General features: G+C 59.7%; 1 protein-coding gene across 3 annotated transcripts in view; it reads right to left on the bottom strand.

Moving 5' to 3' along the window:
* The window catches only part of WNT4 (Wnt family member 4), a 29,553-nt gene extending 13,004 nt beyond the window's left edge, over positions 1-16,549 (bottom strand). For 2 of the 3 annotated variants that reach the window (XM_039234053.1, XM_039234062.1), the window contains exons 1-2: positions 15,497-15,595; positions 1,408-1,643 (exon numbers count right to left, since the gene is read on the bottom strand). In XM_039234053.1, coding sequence (XP_039089984.1) covers positions 1,408-1,643; positions 15,497-15,573 — 313 coding nt within the window. In that variant the 5' untranslated portion in view covers positions 15,574-15,595. Of the gene's footprint in view, positions 1-1,407; positions 1,644-15,496; positions 15,596-16,409 lie in introns of those variants that run through there. The other variant, XM_039234068.1, reaches the window with a different exon arrangement.
* Between the last annotated feature and the right edge of the window lie 1,852 nt (positions 16,550-18,401).

The raw sequence follows: 18,401 nt of genomic DNA, 5'->3' as shown, positions 1-18,401 counted from the left end.
TAGGGCCTGCCGCTTGAGCCTAGTATTTGGACTTCATCAAACAGCAGTCCCAGGGCCTTGGCAGTGGCACCATCAGCCAAGGAGATCCTCCACTACCAGGCCACTCACTAGGTCTCTGCCACTTCTCCAGAGCAGCAATATTTACTAATGCCAAGCATGATGGTGCTTCTCGGCCTCTGCCAGCTCCCAGGAGAATTGCATCCAAATTTCTATCACAGTTGGTTTCCAACAACATCCAAATGGTTTGCCACAAGCCCGGCAGCCCTAGCTGTCCAGGACCACAGGTGCCAAGACAAAGGTTGGCCCAGGCATTGCCCTCCTGCTGCCTAGCGAGTCAAAGGGCCCTGTCGACTGGTAGTAGCTCCGGAGTGTCAGTTTCAAGCTCAGGAAGTAGAAAAAGAGGCAGCTGGTTTCAAGCACTTCCTCGAGGGCAGTGGCTTGACCCAGTGACCTCTCAAGGAGCCTTCCAGTTGCATGGAACATTCTCTGCCCTGCCCACCTTCCTCTGGCTTAATGCCTTCTCACATTTCTCATCTCAGCAGAGGGCCTAACTCAGGAAAGCTTTCTCTGAGCACCCAGTCCCGGTCCAGGGAGGAGTCCACCTTTGTGCTCCCAAGGCTCCTGTGTCCCCTCCATCACAACATTTTCTCACTGCGGGTACGAGCAAGACCCCGGAGCTGGATTGCATGGGCTCAAGCCCTGGCTCTGCCACTTGCTGGCTCTGTGACCTTGGGTGAGTTACTCAACCTCCATATGCCTCAGTTTCCTCATCTGCAACATGGAACCTTACCTCAAGGGCCAGATGAGTTAGTATTTACTTCAAACAGCGTCTGGTCCCTAGTTTGTGCTATTGGTGCATAAGCGACTGCCCCTCCGGGGCCTGACCTGACCGCTCCCAGGACAGAAACAGGGGGCCACTCTTCCCTGGTCTCAGAGCTGGGTAAGCCGAGGCTCTCACATGGCTCATCGAAGGTGCAGGCGCACGAGGTGGGCTCCCTCAAGAGGCCTAGTGTTCAGGTAAAAACACGGGGCTGGGGGTCTGGAGCTCCAGCTTCACCCTCTGAGGAGCTCTGGGCCAATCCAGCCTTTCCCCCGCCTGAGCCTCAGTTTCTTCCTCTGTAAAATGGGGACAGCAGCTTGGGGGCCAAAACGCTGTAGACGGTACAGTGTTGCCCCCTACAAAGAACAGCACCCATCTGCCAGCCCTACCACCCCAACGCCCTTCTCACCTCCCCCCCACCTCCACCTGGGTCCTTATGCCCTGGCTCCACCAGCATGTGGTTTAGCTTGATAGATGACAGCTGGCTCTGGCCACTCACGATACGTGGGTCCCCTGCCAAGGCCATGTTCCCACCCCCACCCCTGCACCACTGGCTCCCCCATGTCTTCTGTGAGCCCCTCCCTCACCTTGTGTCACCACCTTGCCGAAGACAGGCAGGGAGTCAAGCGTGGAGCAGTTCCAGCGCCGGTTCCGGAACTGGTACTGGCACTCCTCAATGGCCAGCTGAGCGCCTCGGCGCACTGAGTCCATCACCTCGAGGTTCCGCTTGCACATCTGCACCTGCCTCTGGATCAGGCCCTTGAGCTTCTCGCACGTCTCCTCCTCCGAGATGCTCCCCACGGACGACAGCTTGGCCAGGTACCTGGGGAGAAGGCGGTGGGGTAGAGCGTGGTGCCGTGGTCCTTCCTCCTCTCTCCGCTGCCAGGATGAGGCTGTGCCTAGACCAGGTCCCTGGGAACTCACTTATCCCAGTGATGGGTCACGGCTGTGACTTCTCTCTGAATCCAGTGACAGGCCCTCTTGCCTGGCTTTTGGGACCAGAGGGAGAAGTGCAGTCTTACATAAGAAGGCTTCTGCCCCAGCCATAGCAGGCCAAGCACTGAGAGGGACACTGACAGAGCCCCCATGGGACCCCTTCTGGCCCAGGGTGGCCCCTGCACCAGCATCTGTACCCCGATGTTACCCCAGACCTGGCCCCTGGGCTCTGACCCCTTCAGGTCCCTCTAGCTGGGATGCTAGAAACACTGCCCTGATGTCTCTTCCCTCCACTTCCTCCCCCCCCCCCCAACACCAGGCCAGGACCCCAGTGAACTAAGCCCAGGTTCTGGCTTTTCTGGCTACAAGGCAAGACCCTCACTGCCAGCCACACCCCGGGTGCCAGATGGAGAGCAGCGTCCAGCGCTGCGGCTGGGGGACTTGGGATGGTCAGCGCCTGGATGGTGGCAGGGGAGGAGGGCTTAAAAGCAAAGTATGCCATGCTCGTCCCTCAGCCCCTTGAGTTTTTATGGCCTGAAGATGGGCCAACAATGCTGGTTCCGTCTCATAGGGTTATGGTGGGGATCACAAGCTACATCATTTATGTCAGAGAGCTCTGGGACAGGCCTCTGTGGAGAAGGGGCTCTAAAGTGTCCATTTCAGGGGGGGAGAGGAGAGAGCACTACTGTTCATTGAACACCCACTACGTGCTGTGCACGGTGGCGGCCACTACCTCCTGCTGCATCCTTGCCTCCCATCTACGAGGTGGTAATTATCACGCCTATTTTATGGACTATGAAGTGGTAATTATTATGCCTATTTTATGGATTCTAAAGTGAAGGCTAAGTGGGTGACATGACCGAGGTGACACAGATAGCAAGTGCCAGAGCTGAACCTCAAACCCCTTCAAAGCCCTGTGGGCCTTCCTCCTGCCTGTCCTCCTCCATGGCAAGTTGAGGGGCCCAGCCAGGCTCTGCCTCATCTAAGGACAGACACTGTGATCGGGGCCAGGAGGCAAGGGAGCTGGAAGCAAGACACAAGAATGCTCACCAGGAAGGGAGCAGAGCTAGGGAAAGGCCGGGTCAGGAAGAAGTGGTCCCTCCCAAGGGAAAGAGATGCGCCTTACCTGAACACCTACTGAGTGCCAGGTATGTTTCAGATAGGTGAAGTGACTGGCTCAGGGCCACCTGGCTTGTAAAGGCAGATCTAGTTCAGAGCCCATGACTGTGTTCTAACCACTGCCCCTCAGCCTGTCCCCGCTCCCCTCTAGCATCCTTGGCCAGGGCCAAGTGAACCCAGTAGGTGCACAAGTGGGAGCTGAATGCTGGGAAGAGAGCTGAGTGGTGTCTCTGAAGGCCTCCTCTCCCTTTCCCTGCCTCCACTTCCCACCTGTTCAGCGGAACGTGATCTGCTCCCCTCCCGGGGTGAGGCTGGCAGGGGCTGCCTTCCTGGTTCTTGGAGGAGCAGCAGAGTACAGAGAATTTCAGACTTCCAGAATGTTCCCTGACAGGCAGTCTGGTCCATTCTACAGGTGAGCACAGCGAGGGAAAGGGTCCTTCCCACCACCTCCCAGGAGGAAACTCAGTCCCTGGAGCTACCCTCAGCCTCAGTCACACAACAGGGGCTTGAAACAAAGAGAGCAATTATCCTGCTGCCCCTGACTCTCTAGTGAGCCAGCCCCCCACCAGGACTTGGCCAGTCACCCTGCTGTGGGGGAGCTTTCTGGGCATAGAGGTGGAGGTGCTTGGATGTGAGGAAGCTGCACAAATTTCTTGTGCAAAGAAGGATCAAAGGGGAAGGCCACCACTCTCAGGGACTCAATTTTCTCATCTTTAATGTGGGGAAGTTACCACTGGTTCTAAGTCAAGGAACTGTTGTCAGAGAAAAAGAGGGGCCTGTGTGTGAAAGATGGGCTGACCAGGGGTCTGAGGCAGTGAGACAGGACCTTGCCATCTGTTTGCTGAATGGAGTAAAGGAATGAATGGTGAGCAGAGAAGTACACAGAAAGCCCTATTAAATATGGGACACTTATGAGGATGGCAATAAGCATAGTTAGCTTTCATGCAGCTTAGGACCAGGCTAAGCCCTTCACTTACATTATTGCATGTATCCTCCCAGCAAAGCCAATGGACCCTCGTTTACAGAGGAGGAAACTGAGGCACAGACAGGTTAAGTAGTCTGCCTTGTGTGCAAAGTCATCCAGTTGGTAGGAGGTGGAGCCGGGACTCGAACCCGGTTTTGCCTGACTTCAGAGCCTTTGGTAGACACAATGTTGTTTTAAGTGGCTCAAAGGCTAGAAGCGACCTCAGGAGGCAGGAGCTGCTGGGAGCCAGGTTCGTTCAACCTAAGGATACTGGTCAAGGTGGAGTCCATGGCTGCTTTCCCCAGAGGTGTGTGAACAGCAGGTGGATTCTGTTTGTCAGGCACTGGTTTGGACTGAGGGATGGTTCTCAAATCTGACTGTGCGTCGAAACGTGTGAGGTTTGTGGGGAGTGCAGGTGCCAGGACCTCACTCCAGGTGGGGCTGGGTGGGTATCTGGGCTTTGCACACGTTCCCACGAGCAGCTGTGCAGCCCTGCTGGCACTGAGGGGCACTTCAGGGGAAGCTCTTGGCTAACCATGGGTGATACTTCCTTCTATGCCTCAGGGAGATCGGTTCTGGGACTCCCTTTCCTCCTCACGGCGGCATCGGCCCCACCCCCTCAGTTGTGGGGCTTAAGTATGGCTTTCTTTATCTAGAAATGGAGACAATGGTTCCTATCCCAGAGGGCTGCTGTGAGAACTGAAGGTGACTTGATGTGGTTGGTGCTGCTGGCTCGTAGCCCGGCACACGGTAGGTGTGCTGTAACCGTGAGGCCCCCCCCACTTCCCTGGCGGCGTGGGCGAGAAGAGGGTGGGTGGTCTTGGGCTGAGGCAGTCCAACCTTCCCTCCCTGTCCCCACCTTCCTTGCTTCCTGGGGGACCTCCCTGTCTTCTCTGCCAGGTCCTGCCTTGGGGATGCAGAGACTGGCAGTGTCGGGGCAGGGGAGCCAAGGGTGGGAAGATGGTTGAGGGGCAGGGGGAGGGTGCATCTGGAAGGGGAGGGGACACGCTTGGCTCCTCAGCCCTGTCTGGGTGCCCCCCTTGCCTGGGCCAGCTGAGGAAAGGGGGACCCCTGAAGAGCTAGTCCCACCTGGTGTTCTTGGCCTGCAGGGGGCGCCAAGAGCCCAGCTACTGGCCATGGGCCAGGTCCGTGTTTGGGAGGCCGCGCGTGAGGGGACAAGGAGTTGGGCCTCAAGTTGGATCCTTTCCTGCTCAGACCCAGGCCTGGCCTCTTGAATAAGGGTGGGGTCCCCTATTCCCTGAATGACATGGGGGCACAGAGCTGGTCCCTGTTCCCTCTGCATCCAGCTGACGGGTCAGGTCAGGCTGTATATGCTCCAGGCTCCTGGAGAAGGGAGGTGTTCAAGGGCAGGGTTTCTCTGAGTAGCTAAAGCTGGCTGGGGAGGCCTGGCTGAGCCACCAGCCCACAGAGTGACCTTGGACAAGTCCCTGCCTACCCAGAGCCTGGCTCCTCGTGGGGACAATAAACTGGTGGGTCTGTGTGGCCTTTTCCTCTATCAGAGTGACAGTCCCTCTTCTACAGATGGGGATGGAGGTATCCAAGCCTCAAAGGCCTCGGGGCCCCCTGCATTGAATGAGAAATAAAGTGGACCAGGGGAGACGCCCACCCCTCTCCCTGAGGCTCAGACTCAGTGAGGGGAGGCAGCCTGAAATAACAGGGTTTAGGGGCGAGCTGCTGGGCGGCCATGGCCGTGAGTCACCGGGACAGCTTCCAGGAAGAAGCTGAGAACCCTCTTCCACTGAGGAGCGTGCCTGCCCCCACGGCTGGCCCCAGTGCCACCCCCAGCCCCTGCCTTCATCTGGCTCAACAGCTGTCCCCTTCCGTGCAGGACACACAGCTCCACCCCACCTCCATTCTCCGGATCCCGGAGTCTTGCCTGGGAAGGGCTGGCGGCCAGGGCTGGACATGCAGCTGGGAACGGGGTGGAGAGAGTTGAGACCCTGGGCGTTACAGGCCCTTCGCTGCACAGCCTGCTTGTTCTGGTGTCTGGTTGGGTGCCCGGCCTCATTTTACAGAGGAGCAAATTGAGGCCCAGAGAGGTAGATTGGCTCGCCCAAAGTCACACAGCCAGTGAGTGAGTAACTGGGAACTCTGTGTCTCTTGAACCCTGGTTGTGGATCTGCCTTGTCTGACAGCTGTGGGGGCTGACACTACCCTCAGTGTCACGTCCAGCCCGTGGCCTCCTCAGGGCCTGGCACAGGGTGTGGCACATAGAAGGTGCTCAATAAATGCCTACAGCATGATGGATGGCTCTGTCCCCCTCTGCACACCTCCTGGCAGAGTTGTCAGGGTAGGGAAGAGCCGGGGCGAGGGAGTAAAATGGGGGCTGCCTTTGCCTTTGAGGGCTTGGAGGCTGTTAAGGGCTCAACCCCAGCTTGTTCTGGGGGCCTCAGGAATCCCCTCCCTGCACCCCAAGGTGGCTCAGCCTTTTCCCCAGGGACGTGTGTGCCACTTGATGACCCTGGAGCTGGGCTGGGCCCAACAGAGGGCCCAGGAGTGATCAGCGCTGGCTGCCGCGGGGTCGGGCTGGCCAGGCCCACAGAGGGCCTCGATCATCTCTGCTCCTTCTTCGTTCTGGTCGCCTTGCCCCAATTTAGGCTCCTTCCTGCCACTGCTGAGTACAGGCTTAGCAATTTGCCACCTGCTGCCCCAGCCACCCGGGATTCCAGCCGCAGCCCCGTCATCGATCAGGTTACCCCAGCAGCCTGGGCTGCCCCGGCCGCCGCTGCCAGCCGGCTCGTGCCCCCATCTTCTCCACCGGGGGCTGCAGGTCCCGCAGGCCCCTCCCAGGAGGCCCTCCCTGCCGGGCCCGTGCCGAAGCCTGCAAGGCTGGAGGGCCCTGGCCCTGCCAGGGAGATCAGATCCTCTCGGCCACCTGCTGTTTTCATTAGAAACTAAAATTAGCTGGGCTTGTCCCAAGCTTTTCCAGGTTTGCTTGCTTTTTTAAAAAAAAATATACAAATTCCTAGAGGAAAATCCGCACCTCTGCGACTCCTCTCCGGCTCTTACTCTGCGCGTCAAGAGGAGAGGGGATGGGAAATAGCTGGAGCGTTTGGGAGGCCAAGCAGATCAGTGTCATGGTCCTGGCCCCGCGGGTATCCAGGTGGGGGCTGGGACGCCAGCCCAGGCCTCTCTGCCCCCTCCCTCTGGCCTCCCTGCCTGCCTGGGCCACATTTAGAGCCTCCTCAGGAGTGGCAGTGCCTGGGACACCAGGGAGGAAGGAGGCCAAGCAGGCGGGAGGAGGAGCCGGAAGGAGCCGGAGTGCCTGCCGCACGGTGACCTGCCTGGGGAGGCACGGCCGCGTGAAGGCAGGCGCGCCACGGATCCCACCCAGGACCACGTTCTCTCCGGGGGTGGCCAGTGCCTGGTTCCCTGGGTCATCATCACACCCCTCAACTGTTCTCGGGCCTTCAGGGGTTTCTGCACCCATGGTCTCTGGATCCTGAGGCCCTGTCCTGGAGACTATTTTTTCTCATGGCCCACAGGGTGGCACACTGTGCGCGCGCGAGCGAGATAGCAGACTGGGTCAGAGTCCCAGCTCTGTGTTCCCGGAGGCAAGTTAGTGAGCATCTCTGAGCCTCAGTGTCTTCATCTGTAGAATGGGGAGAATAATAGTTCTCACCTCAGGAGACTTAAACGGATTAAATGTTCACATAGTAGCCACTGCTCCCCTGTTGGCAACATTCTTGTGTTATACTGATCATCACTGTAGTCATTAAAATGTTTACCGTCATCATCATCATCGTCACTGGCACCTCGAAGCCCCCTCTCAGTCCCTTGAGCTGGGCCCTCTGCTGGACCACAGACCAGTCCTGTTCATTGATCTTTGCTCGGCTTCCTCAGCTCTTTCAGACCTGAGCTCACCACCCTGGGGGAAGGACATACTCCCACTGGGAAGGGTGGACCACTTCAGCCTCCATCCCAGCTGCGGAACTGGATGGGTCCTCTGGGGACCAGGTGTCCAAGAGGTGGGACCGAGGTGGGTGCTTTAGGAGATCAGAAGCTGGGACACCGGGATAAGAGGCTCGGAACAGTGGGGTCCAGTGCAGGCTCAGTGTGCCTGGGGGACTTGGAAGCCCTTTGCGGGACGAGATTGACTGGAAGGGAGGGAACTTAAGTCCCCTGTCACCTGTGCTCTTCCAACAACAGCCACATGCTTTAATATATCCTTATTGCAGCCATGCAGGGCTGGCCACCCTCTCCATTGTACAGATGAGATTCCAGGAGGGCTGTGTTCAAGGCCATGCAGCCAGTCAGGCGTGGTCAGTGTTTAAACACAGGTCATTCTGGCCCTCAAGCCTGGGTTGGTGGCTCAGGCTCCTAAGATGGCGTAGGGTACCCAGGGCAAGATGGTTTGGAGTGACAATGATTTGAAGAAGGTGGCTTGATACTTCCATTGCTGAGTCCTGCAGCCCCAGGGCTTTTCTGGATGTGAGCAAAGTCATCTGTTCTGCTTTTAGGAGCAAGTGATACTGGGGAGGGAGGCGTCTCAGTGGTCATGTGGTGGCCTGGATGGCTTCTGGGGCCATCCAAGGGGTTGGTGCTACTGGCCTGAAACTCCTGGAGGAGCAGCCAGTGAGGGGGCCCGGCCTCAGAGACTCAGTGGTGGTGGGGTTGTGGGTGCAGCCTCCCTCCACCTGCTCCCCGGCCTTGGCAGAACTCTGGGGTCCTTGGTGCTCAGGCCAAGTGCCTTTCCTCAGTTTGGCGGGGAATGGTGGCCTTTCTGGAGCCCAGGCCCCCACTCCTGTACCTTAGGGCACCATTCCCCCTCCTCCTGTCTCCTGGGGTCCCTCGCTTCCTTTGCTCTCCATCCTCAGAAGCCTTAGCAACCCTAGTTTTTGTCTTTTCACTTCCCAGTCTCCACTGCTTTCCACACCCCGGTAGCTCAGCTCCTACATTTCATTCCTGAGGGCTCCGTGTCCCCCGCTTCCTGAGTGGGAGCCCCCCTCCCACCAACCATCTCATAGTATTTGTTCCTGGGGAGCGGGTGGCTGGCCACTCAGACCTTAGCCTGGATGGCTCCATCGCTGCACTGGAAGGTAAGAATTTTCCTTCCCTCCATGGGGCAGGTATGATTGTGGGGGCGAGTGGGCGTCAAATTGAGGGCACTTCCTGACCTTGCCTTGCCGCCTCTTCTGCTGAAGGAGAGCTTCTCCCTTGCAAAGACCCTCTGACTCTTGTCCTCCAAGTGCCTCTCTCACTTTTGTAGCCACTGAAGGGTTGGACTGTCCTCTCTAGCCCGGTGGAGGGAGCCCGGGGCGCGGGAGCAAGGAGGGGTGGCCCAAACCCCAGCTGAGCTGTCCAGGGCAGGCGCTGGCTTCCTAGAGCGGGGTTCATGCTCCGGTGGCCCCAGGCTGCTAGTGAGTTCCTTGGCTTTGGTGGATCCCTTCTGAAGCCCCGTTCCACGAGAGCCTATGGCCAGACCTGCAGCCCTATCCCAACACGGCAGCTAGCGCAACTTTGGTTCCTTCCTCGCTCCCGTTGCTCATAACCTCCCACAGAGGATGACTGGCTGGGGTGCGGGGCTGCAGGGAGAGTCCTGAGAAGACAGTCAGGAGACCTGGGATGGAGTTCCAGCTCTGCCACTGATGTGCCATGTGGCCCCCAGTGCCCAGCGCAGGGCTCGTGGAGCAGGTCTTGACAAGCACGCATTTGACATGATTGGATGGGGCTTACCAGGCATGCCCCTGCTTGGAGGTTCAGTGCCCTGGGAAGGCGTGAACGGGTAATCTCTGGGGACCCTTCAAATTCTGGTGGCTGTGACGTAGCCCTCCATTCCCCAGAGAGCCAGGACTGCCAGGACCCCCACTCGAGAGGAATACCCTGCTGTCGCCAGCCCTCGAGAATGAGTTTCCGGAACCCAGTTCCTGCCACGATAGGTCCCGTGTGTGAACAGAGTGAGAAGTAGGGGCTGAAAGGACCATCCAGGAGTCACAGCAGGGGAGGCCCCTGGGGTGTCAGCAGAAGTTCCCCGCTGCTTCTAACGGGCCTCTCCGAGGTTCCCTCACATGCTGTGCACTGCTAGCTGTTAGGAGGTTCCTTCCCTCCTGGAGCACATCCCCCCTTCCTCCCCACCTTCCTCCTTTCTCTGCGCAGACCAGGTCCCCTCCACGGCGGGGTTCATGACTTGGTCAGGGGAACTTTTAGAACACAGTTTGGTTTCAGGTTTGCCAGGAGACGGGGGAGGTGGAGAGGGGTTTGGATGGGGAAAGGGGGAGCTGGTGGGGTCACAGCAGGGAGCGAGCCTTCCCCTGGGTTTGGCTGAACCACAGAAGACGCAGTTCAGGACTTGGAGATAAAACCTGGCAACTCCTGAGGCCATCTGGACGGTGACCATGGGGTCGTGGCTTCGCCTTCCCGCTGAGTTTGCTGAGCAAACGGCAGCGGCTCCTGCAAGCTCGTCTGCAGTGGGTGTGACTGGAGGGGCCGGTGGCGGGCAGCTGTCACCCGCATCTGCGACTCCCTGGCCAACCCTGTGCCCAGTTGGCTCCGGACAAGCCCTTCTTCCCAGAGGGAAGAACAAGAAACGGAGGCTTGGTGTAAATGCTCCGCTTTGCAAATGCACCCACAGGGCCCGAGTTGGGCGAGTTTCAACAGGTTTGGGGAACACTGTCCTGTCAGATGCTTGCTGAGTTGCTCAATTGCTAATCCAGGGCTGAGGGAAGAAAGTCAAGCCGTAGCAGACAGCTGGGTGGTGACTGCCGCCTGAGTAAACCCCTGGGGCAGAGCCTGGTCTCCGGGCCCTGCTGTGGCGGCTGAGGGGGAGAAAGGGCCGAGCTGGGCTCTGGGGAGCTGCTGGAGCCGCAGATCTGCCGGGAGACGGACAGCCACACTTCCGGACACTCACTCTGGCCCAGCTGAGCATCACCTGAGACTCAGGGGGTTACAGTGAGGTCTCTGAGATCGGGCGCCGTTTGGCAAAGACTTACAGCCCTCTGGAGTGAACAAGGCCTTCCCTTTCCACCCATCAGATACTGACTGAGCACCTGAGCACACTTGGCACTCAGGTTCTAGCCTCGTAGATGTACTAAGCCACACGACTGGACTGTAGTTACGAGACTGTCCTATAGGCAGGGGGATAAAAACCAGGAGATCAGGACATAAGAGAGCAAATCAGGTTCAAGTCCTGCTTCTGATTTGCAGAATGTCCTTGGAGAAGTGGCTGCACCTCTGGGCCTCTGAAGCGAGACTGAAAATTACACAGTTCCCTTCTTCCAAAAGTGGGAAGGGAGAGGTTACGTGGTTCTAATAGGGTCACGGGTGTGAAAGTGCTTCGTATGCCACTGATTCTCAATGAGGGGTAATCTCGCCCCCCAAAGGGAGATTTGGCTATGTCTAGAACACTTGGGGAGATGCTACTGGCATTTAGGAGGTGGAGGCCACGGATGCTGCGCATTCTACAACGCACAGGACGGGTCCAAAATATCAACGGAGCAGTTTGGGAAATCCTGGCGTAAACTACAAAGGGCTGTGGATGTGCGAGTGATTGATCTGATGCCCAGAGTCAGCAGAGGAGCTCCAAGGAGCGGGGTTTATATCTAGAAGGGAGGGAGGGGTCCTTTACAGCTGGGGATCAGGGGACACTTCCTGGGGGAGATGTGCCACACCTTCACCTGTGGGGCTGGCTCTGCCCGCACCTGGCCCAGCGAGTTGCACCCAGAGTGCCAGGCCTCATTCTGCTCACGGTTGAGGGGGTCACCCCTTTTGGCCCCCTTGATGGGCAAATAGGCACAAGGGAGCTTGGATCAGAGATGCACACCTGTGGGGAGTCAGATCCAGTGAGGGTGAGATGCCTCCCCCAGCCGCCCTGAAGGGTGCTCCCAGACATGAGTCCTCTGGCCACCAGGATTTGCCTGTGAGCCAGGCTGGACCTCCATGGCTCTGTGAGGCTCTTGCAGGAGCCCTGGGTGAAGAGCAGAGAGGTGGCAGCTGACGATCTTCTTCGAGTGACCTGTGTGAGAGTACAGGATCCCAACAGAGCAGCTCGGGGTAACCAGGGCTTGGGAGTGGTGGGCCGAAGGCTCGTTCTCTCTATCATCCCCATAAACAAGGACACGACTCCCCCATTGCACCAACAGCTGCCCTTAGCTTCCAGCAGCAGTCGTGCTGGCCATTTCCATCAGTGTGCCTGGACTGTGCCCAGCATGTTGTATGCATGGGCTCATACTTGCCTCACTACCATCCAAGAGTGGGTGCCTCTTATATACAGATGAGAAACTTGAGGTTAAGGAACTTGTCCGTCGTTGGCAGCCGGTCAGTGGCAGCCCTGGGATGGAATGGCGGGCTGTCTTGGAGACCTAGTTCTCAGTCACTCTGTTGGACTATCTCTGAGTGCGAACGGGCTCCCCACCCTCATCTAGTGGGCCTCTCTGCTAGGGCCCTGGCTCAGTGCACCACTGCCTTTCTTCAGGAAATCCACAATAATGAAGCCCTTGCTGATCCAGTCCCTGACTCCCCCAGTACTTGCATTTGGAGTTCAGAGCAGTCTGCTGAGGACTGTGGCCCAGGGGGCAGAGGAGGCCCACCCAGAACCAGCCAGCTTGGGATGCAGAGCAGGGACAGGAACCCCGGCCTCTCAACTCACAGTGCGACCAGTGTCAGAGGGAACTTTCAGGGCCATTCTGAGCCCATCTGTGAAGGGGCCAGGCCTTCCACCGATGGGCTGTTTTCATCCATCCCTCCCTCCCTCGGTAGTGGGAGCTGCCACAAGCTGTCGGCTCGCCTGGGGTGCCAGACACGAGTCGAATCGACAGCTTCCAGCTTCTCCGGGCTTGCCCAGGCCTCAGGCTGTGGCGCCCTCCCAGCCCCAGGCTCTGTCCTGCCTAACAGCTGCACGCAGCGGGACACCTGGTCTCCCCCCCAGGCCACCTGCCCTTCTCAGACAACACACAGCATTGTCTCTTGCAACCGTCCAGCCAGCCCACCCTGGACTGAAGCCTCACTCCAGGTACTGGAACGGGAACGGACACCCAGGCTCTGCCCCCCTGAGAACATCGCCAGCCGCCCTCTGGAGACCAGACCTTCACCGTGACTCACACTTGAAAAGATAGTGCCAGCCACCCAGCCTGGACGGACACCTGCCTGCCCAGAGCTCTTCCTTTGAAAGACAGCTTTTGGGTAAGGTGCTCCTGCCATTTACTAGCCAGGCGACTTTGAGCAGTGACCTCTGTGATCCCATCACATCTGTGGACAGAGATTCAGATAATACAGTGGGAGCTATTACAGTAATAATTACTATTGTTGTCATGATTCTGCCACCTTCAGGCCAAGTCCCCTCTGTGACTGCTCCAGCTCACACTGAACCCTTCCTCTGGTGGCAGGAGCGTGCACACTGTCCCACCCATTCGGGGTTTTGCTTTTATTCCTGTCTTTCTAGAGCCCAAGGCCCTTGGAGACCAGGCTGTGACGCTTATTATGGAGGTTGATAAATACAAGACCAATGACCCCGTCTTGGAATGTGCTGAGTTCTCTTCTCCATCACTACCTCTCTGGTTTGGTAGGGGTCCCAGGAAACCCCTTATGCTTTCTGTCTTGGTCTGTGCAGAGACCCTTGGCTCAGAGCCCGGGGTGGAGCAGGAGTGAGCTGGGTCATCCAAAGACCTGCTTCGTGGGAACCTGAGCCATCACCACTGCAGAGAACAGGTTTGCCAACCTCTCTCCTCTCCCTCTAGGCTGCCCCTCCTCGCCCCTCCTCACCCCGCCCCCCTCGCCGGGGTTGTTGGAATTACCCCATGGTCTGTGTGACCCAAAGCTGGGACTGCCTCCCTGGCTGGGATTTCGGGTTTGGACGTGGCTGAGGGTGGGTGGTGATACCACCTGGGCCACACCGGCTCAGCTTCGGGACGGCTTCAGGGCAGGGGTATGTCCGGGCCTGGGAACCAAATCAGCACCTGGGTTCTGTTCTCCGAGTTTGGGCAAGTAGCTTCCCTGCCTGGGGCCTCAGTTTCCTCATCTGTAAAAGGAGCTCAAACACTAGATGTTCTTGAAGGACTTTTCCCTGTGGCTGCTGCTCTTTTCCCTGAAGGCCTGGGTCCGACTCTTGAACTGCCCCTTCTTTCTCCGCCTTTCCGTGGCCTTTGGCGCTGGGTGGGGGGCAGCCCCCATGCTTGTTCTTCCTGATGCTCACCGTCACTTTGGAGACCCTGGCTCTGGGGCACCTGGGTGGCTCAGTCCATTAAGCGGAGACCCTGGCTCTGAAGCCCTGCTTTCAAGGGTGGGCTCCAGGGACCCCAGAAGCCCCCATTCCAAATCGGCTTCCCTCCTCGGCTCTGTGACCTAGTCCCCACTCAGGAGGCTGGCCCGTGGGTGGCAACGGGAGGAGGCGATAGTGCCCTGGTCCCTGTATGCTTTCCCACTGCCCCTGAAGTGTTAATCAAATTAAGGCTCCAAGAAAAACAAAAGCTCTGCAGCCACTTCGGGCTGCCTCGGAGTCGCTCGCTCTCGCTCTCCCAACAGCTGGGAGAATTCCACATCACCTCGGTCCCCCAAGCCCTGGGTGGCTCTGACCCCAACAAACACACTCCTTCCAGCCTGCAGGGCCCCGGCTGGCCACAATGACCTCATAGCAACAGCCATTGGACACTCGGGGCAATTTCATGGGAGATATTTGTTCTTTAGTCTTGATGCAGAGGGAATTTTTTCCTCTCCCGCTGTCTCCATGGAAACCTCAGCTACACTGTTGGCTATCCCCCTTCCCACCTCATGCTTTTCAGATCAATATTGGAGCCTGGCTCCCCACTGGCTGCCCACAGCGGATGGGGGCAGAGCTCTGGGCAGAAGGAGTTGGGGCCAGGGTTAAGCCTGGGGCCTGGGGCACCGTCGCTGTTCCCTGTTCATCCATCTACTCACCAAAGCTCATCGCTTTAGAATCCCCACCTTTTCCACCTAAGACCCCTCAGTGAACCTTCTGTCTCTTCCCAGGGAGCCCCCTGAGCCAGGCCCAGCAACGGAGAAACAGGTCACCAGTGGTCATCCCCCCGCCCCCCTCCTTAGGTAGAAACACAGAGTGGCGGTGGGCTGTTGTCTTCTTCAGGGGCTGGACGGAGTTTCTTTCTGCCCCAGGGAGAAAAGGGCCCGCCAGCTCCAGCCGCAGGCTCTCCGAGGCTGGGTGTCCCAGGGCCTTCCCGCTTTCTATCCCTGGCTCCCGCCCCCCAAGCAGAAACAGGTCCCTGCACGCCTCCAGCCCAGCTCGCAGCTCGGCGCAGCTCGGCGCGGGGAGCTCGCTCCTGGACTTCTCGGGATTAACCTGCTATTAGGACCCAGAGTCTCACCATGGGCTTCCTCGGCGACCTGTCTGCCGAGCCTGGTCTGCGCTCTCAGCCTGGAGCCCCACCCCGGCCGCCGCCCCACGCCCGTACCCCTTGCGCTCTGGGGCGCCCCAGGCCGCCTATGGGTGCGGATGCCGCCACCACCAGTGCCGCCTCTGGTCTGGGAGCCGCACCCGGGCAGGAGGGGTGCCCAGAGGGAGGCCCGGGCAGTGGCGGCGGCGGCGGAGAGGGCGAGCGAGCCTCGCGCCCCGCGGCCGAGACACCTGCCGGGCGCCCCCGCGCCCGCTGCCCCGCGCCGCCTGGCACCGGCCGCTGCCCCCGGGGCCTGCCCCACCCCGCCCCGCCCGGCCGGGTCCCGGCCCGACTTACAGCCAGTTGCTCGCGGCGGCCGAGAAGACAGCGAAGACCAGGAGGCGCAGCGAACGCAGGCACGAGCGGGGACTCATGGTGCCGCCGCGGGCGCCCGGCCCCCGGGCAGCGGCTGCGGCCGCGGGGGGCCTCCCGTCGGGGCGGCAGGTGGGCGCCCCGCGGGCGGGCTGGGGCGCGGCGCCGGGCGCGGGCCGGGGCGCGCGCGGCGGGGCTCTGCCTCCGTGCCTGCCGTCAGCCCTGCCCGCTGCTGCGCCCGCTGCCCGGCGCGGACCAGACTGTCAGCGCCGCCCCAGAGCCGGGATGCGGCGGCGGCGGCGGCGGCGGCGGCGGCGGCGGCGGAGGCGGGCGGGCGGGCGGCCGGGGGGGCGGGCCAGGGGCGGGCCGAGGATGGGGTTACCTGGGCGGGCCCAGCGGCCCGGGACACCCCCCCGGGGGCGGGCCAGAGCAGCGACGGCGGCGGCGGCGGCCGCCCTGGCCCGCGGGACTGGGCTTCTCCCGGGGGCCTCCCCGGCCGGGCGCCCCGGAGGACTTAGGGCCGGAGCCGGCTCCAGGCACGGCTGGCTGCGCGCCGCCCAGCGCGGCCGCGCTCGAGGCGCGGCGACCCAGCTGCCCGGTCTCAGCGCCGGCCTTGGGGACAGGCGGGCACAGCTCCCCCAGCCCGCCACTACGGGCACTGCAGCACCGCCTTTGCCACCCCGCCTCGCCCCCCGCCGGCGCCTCGGAGCCCGACCCCAGCCCGACCGCGGCGGACCGACCCGAGCGCGGCTGCCACTGGCGCGCACCCAGCCGCTTGCGCTCCGGGCGCCCGAGGCTGCGCACCCGAGAGTCCGGAGCCACCCGGCCGCCCCCCGCCAGGCCCCTCCCTGCCTCCCGGCCGGCGCGTCCTCTGGCCCAGCCTTTCCCTGGCGCTCACCTCCCTCCAGCCTTCCGGGAGTTGGACGGGGCCTCTCGAGCTCCAGGCAGCTTGCGACAGTGGCCGGAGACTGCGGGAACCCGAAACCTCGCTTCTGGCTAGCCTCAAGTTCTGGGCGCGCCCCGAGCGGCAGGGTCTTGACCAAGCCCCTTACCTCTGTGGGCCCCTGTTTCCTCCTCGGAGAAAGAAGGGTGAGAGAAGATCGTGAGAGAAGAGCTGGAGATTGGGAGGATGGGAGACACTCAGGGGGTCTCTCTTTAGCACACTCACCAAGTCTTCCTTTGCGCTTTGGTTTTCTGTGCGCTTGCTTGTTTGATCCATCCTCCCGTATCTGGCAGATTTGGCAGCTCAGTGCCTGGCACAGCGTAGGTGGCTCCTGTGTTCCCGGAATGAATGAATGAGGGGGAACGGGCTGCAGCCTGCACCTTGCTGGGCAGAGCGCTCAGTTCCGCACCATGCTAACTGGTAAGGCTTACTGACCCATCTCTAGGTCATGGCCTCTCCAGGTCTTGGATCTGATTCTGTGCCCCTCACCCTGCCTCAGTTTGCGTCCCACAGTTCCTGAGAGCTGGAGGGGCTTCTGGTCTAAATGGGAACACCAAGGCCCCGAGAAAATCACCTCACTAGGAGAGCTGGGGACAGAGCCACAGACCAGGCCTACGTCCTCAAGGCTCTTCGCGGTTTTAGGAGCTCGAGGCTTGCCCCCCACGTGGATGGCCGTGTTTGGGTGCTGGGATTGGTGCCCTTCCCTGCGTGGAGTCTCTGGGGCTCAGCGGGGTGGGGGGTGGGGGCTCAGTAAACACATGGTGCTGAGAGTGGGCAGAAGGTGGCAGAGATTTGTGGGGCTGAGCAGGAGTACAGATGGAGGCGCACGTACCATATGTCTAAATATTTGCAAGTTATAAATCAAGCTAACAAAATGTGAAAGAAAATACGTCCTAGTCTCTCACCTTGACAAGTACACTTTCCTAGCAACCTGGAAGGCTGGCTTTGCACGGAGGATTCTCAGACTCCTCGGACCCTGTGAGGGGCACGGTGGTGCAGGCAGAGGAGACCCCTTCTTTCCCACCTCTGCCTTTGGCCTGCCCTGCACTTGTGAACAGCTCAGCCTGCACGTGCAAGCCCGGGCCACTGCCCCTCTCCCCGCAGAGGGCTGCTCCTTGGCCGTCCCTCAGGCCCAGGGCGGGCCGGGCCTGCCTGTGGTGCAGTCTGTCCTCACTGGGTGGACCTGTGGGGGAGACCCACCCAGGTCCTAGAAGTGGGCTTAGGGCTGTCTGGGTGGGGAATCCCGGAGGCCTGGGTACCCAGAGTGTGATCTAGAGAAGGGGGCACAGACTCCCAGTGGGCATATTTTTCTGGCCCTGTGATCTCTTCTCCCTGTGATGAGAGCTTGGCTGGAGGCCCGGAGTTCAGGGTCCCCAGGGCAGGGCCCACTCTTAGCCTAAGGGCGGAACTGAATTGCAGAACCATTTTGAGCCAACATATGTGCTTCCTGCAGTCTCAGCACGGTAGGGTGGGAAGTAAGACTAAGAGTAATTACTGCCGGGGCGCCTGCGGGGCTTAGTCGTTAAGCGGCTGCCTTTTGATCTCAACTCAGGTCGTGATCTCACAGTTGGTGAGATCGAGCCTTGCGTTGGGCTCTGTGCTGACAGCACAGAGCCTGCTTGGGATTCTCTCTCTCTCCCTCTCTCTCTGACCCTTCCCTGCTCTCTCTCTCTGAAATAAATAAACATTAAAAGAGAATAATTATTCTCATATAAACAGCAACAGATAAATTATTTTAGGGTGGTCATAATATACATTCCTTCCAAACCCGGACACTTTTGAGAGCGCTCAAGACTCCAACCGGAAGATTTGCTGGTGGTCAGGCAGGAAGCATCACCGAGCCCAGCAAACTAGAATATGCCTTTTTCTGCTAAAATGTTGAGTCCTCATCTATGAGGCACCGTTTTATGTGCTTTCCATGGTGTTACTTGTTCAGTCCTCAGAACA

This window comes from Hyaena hyaena, unplaced genomic scaffold (genome assembly GCF_003009895.1).
Source record: "Hyaena hyaena isolate Hyena2069 unplaced genomic scaffold, ASM300989v1 scaffold_3, whole genome shotgun sequence".
NCBI lineage: Eukaryota > Metazoa > Chordata > Mammalia > Carnivora > Hyaenidae > Hyaena > Hyaena hyaena.
Note: the sequence above shows the minus strand (reverse complement) of the source record. Positions and strands in the feature narration are given on the sequence as shown.